Genomic DNA, 1,753 nt, shown 5'->3' with positions numbered 1-1,753 from the left:
GCAAACCAGCCTGCTTCCCTGACCTGTTGTCCTAACTTTGAGGTGGGAATGAAAATACGGAAGCTCAGCAATGTGGAAGTTTAGGAGGAGGAAGACGTCTGGGTCATCTGATGTCTAAATACTCAGGAAGTCACCTTTTGGAAGAGCCTGTGAGGCAGAAGCTGGCCCCTGGCTCCTTCCTCTTATAAGTCCAGTACCCTTGACACATGCAAATTTCCCCTCAGCTCTGTCTATATCACGCCTACCATGCTGTGTGGTGTGGGCATCTTCACTCTCTCAGGAAAGGCACTATCCTTCCTAGTAGAAGATGAAGCTGTTATGTTTCCTCCTTTTTCTGGCGACAGCTTCCCAGTGTGAGCCTCTCAGGAACATAATTGTTGGGTGATAGGGGTGAGTGTGCTCTGTTTCTGACTCACAAGAATTTCATCTGTTTCCCGTAGGTGTCCTGTCCCAGGTGCAGCTGAAGGAGTCAGGCCCAGGACTGGTGAAGCCGTCACAAACCTTGTCTCTCACCTGCACTGTCACTGGTGGCTCAATCTCTAGTAGTTATGCTTGGAGCTGGATCCGCCAGCCCCCAGGGAAGGGCCTGGAATGGCTGGGAGTTGCTTACTACAGTGGATCATCATGGAAAACAAGCTATGGCTCCTCCGTCAAGGGCCGAATCTCCATCACTGCTGACTCATCCAAGAACCAGTTCTCCCTGCAGCTGAGCTCTGCGACTTCTGAGGACACAGCAGTGTATTACTGTGCAAGAGGCACAGTGAAGAGAAGTCGGTGTGCCCCAAGACACAAACCTCCCCTGAAGGGAGAGGACTGGCCTAGGGGAGGCGCTCAGAATGCATGGAGCACAGAGAGCATCTCAGGAGCAGGTGCAGAGGAAGACTGAAGTTTCCTTTTAACCCTGGTGTTTCCTGCCCCTGCCCAGCAAAAGTCTTATCCTCGAAGAACCGTTACTGTCTCTTCCTTGCAACCAGGAACAGATTAGCCAATAAGCAGGATCATCACATGCTTCTTAGTGTGTACTTTATAAGCACATACTTAGTTGTGCTAACCTTGTAAGCCCATGCTTACCTTGCTTACTGAGTAATCCCTTGAGGGTGCTAAATGAGATTGGAAACAGCTCCAGTGTGTAAGAATGTGCCCGCGAGAAATGAAGCTCACACAGGCTCAGGAGGGTGCTTTGCCCAAGGTTGTTTAAGGTCTGAAATTCTTTTAACTGTATCACACTTGTGCTTTCAGGAATGTGCTTACAAGCTACACGTAATTAAGCATGTGTTTACTGTGCTTACTGGGTAATCCACCCCTGCTTGTAACTCCCTGGCATCTCTCACTTAACAAGTGCTAATTTGGAGAAGCAATTCAATTAAGTATTTAAGCCTTCATTTTTCACATTTCTACCACCAACATTTTTTTCAGTAAAATTTGAATAATTAGAAAACCATGCGGCCTCAGATCAACCTCCAAATCCATGCAAATATTTCTGTGCCTTCTATACTGTCTCAGTCATACTAAGCACTTCCGTCCACAGTGGACTCAGTGTATATGGTGGCGTTATGTTTCATTCTTGCCCTTTTTTCTGCCTTACAGGGAGTTGAAAAAACCACTTTAATGCTTCATATCTGCCACTTCTGAGTTTTAGTGTTCTATGTCTCAGATAGTCTCTCTGCCATCCATTGTTTTGTCATGGCAAGAGGAGGAAGATTCATCCATGACTTTTTAATTGCCCTCATTCTCCATTAAAGGAAATAAGAAA

General features: G+C 46.6%; 1 gene segment (V, D, J or C); it reads left to right on the top strand.

Moving 5' to 3' along the window:
• Positions 1-266: 266 nt before the first annotated feature.
• On the top strand, positions 267-900 carry LOC126064702 (immunoglobulin heavy variable 4-59-like). The segment is given in 2 exon segments: positions 267-353; positions 441-900. Coding segments are annotated over 2 exon segments (492 nt in total).
• The last annotated feature ends 853 nt before the right edge of the window (positions 901-1,753 follow it).

Source organism: Elephas maximus, chromosome 21 (assembly GCF_024166365.1).
Source record: "Elephas maximus indicus isolate mEleMax1 chromosome 21, mEleMax1 primary haplotype, whole genome shotgun sequence".
Lineage (NCBI taxonomy): Eukaryota > Metazoa > Chordata > Mammalia > Proboscidea > Elephantidae > Elephas > Elephas maximus.
Note: the sequence above shows the minus strand (reverse complement) of the source record. Positions and strands in the feature narration are given on the sequence as shown.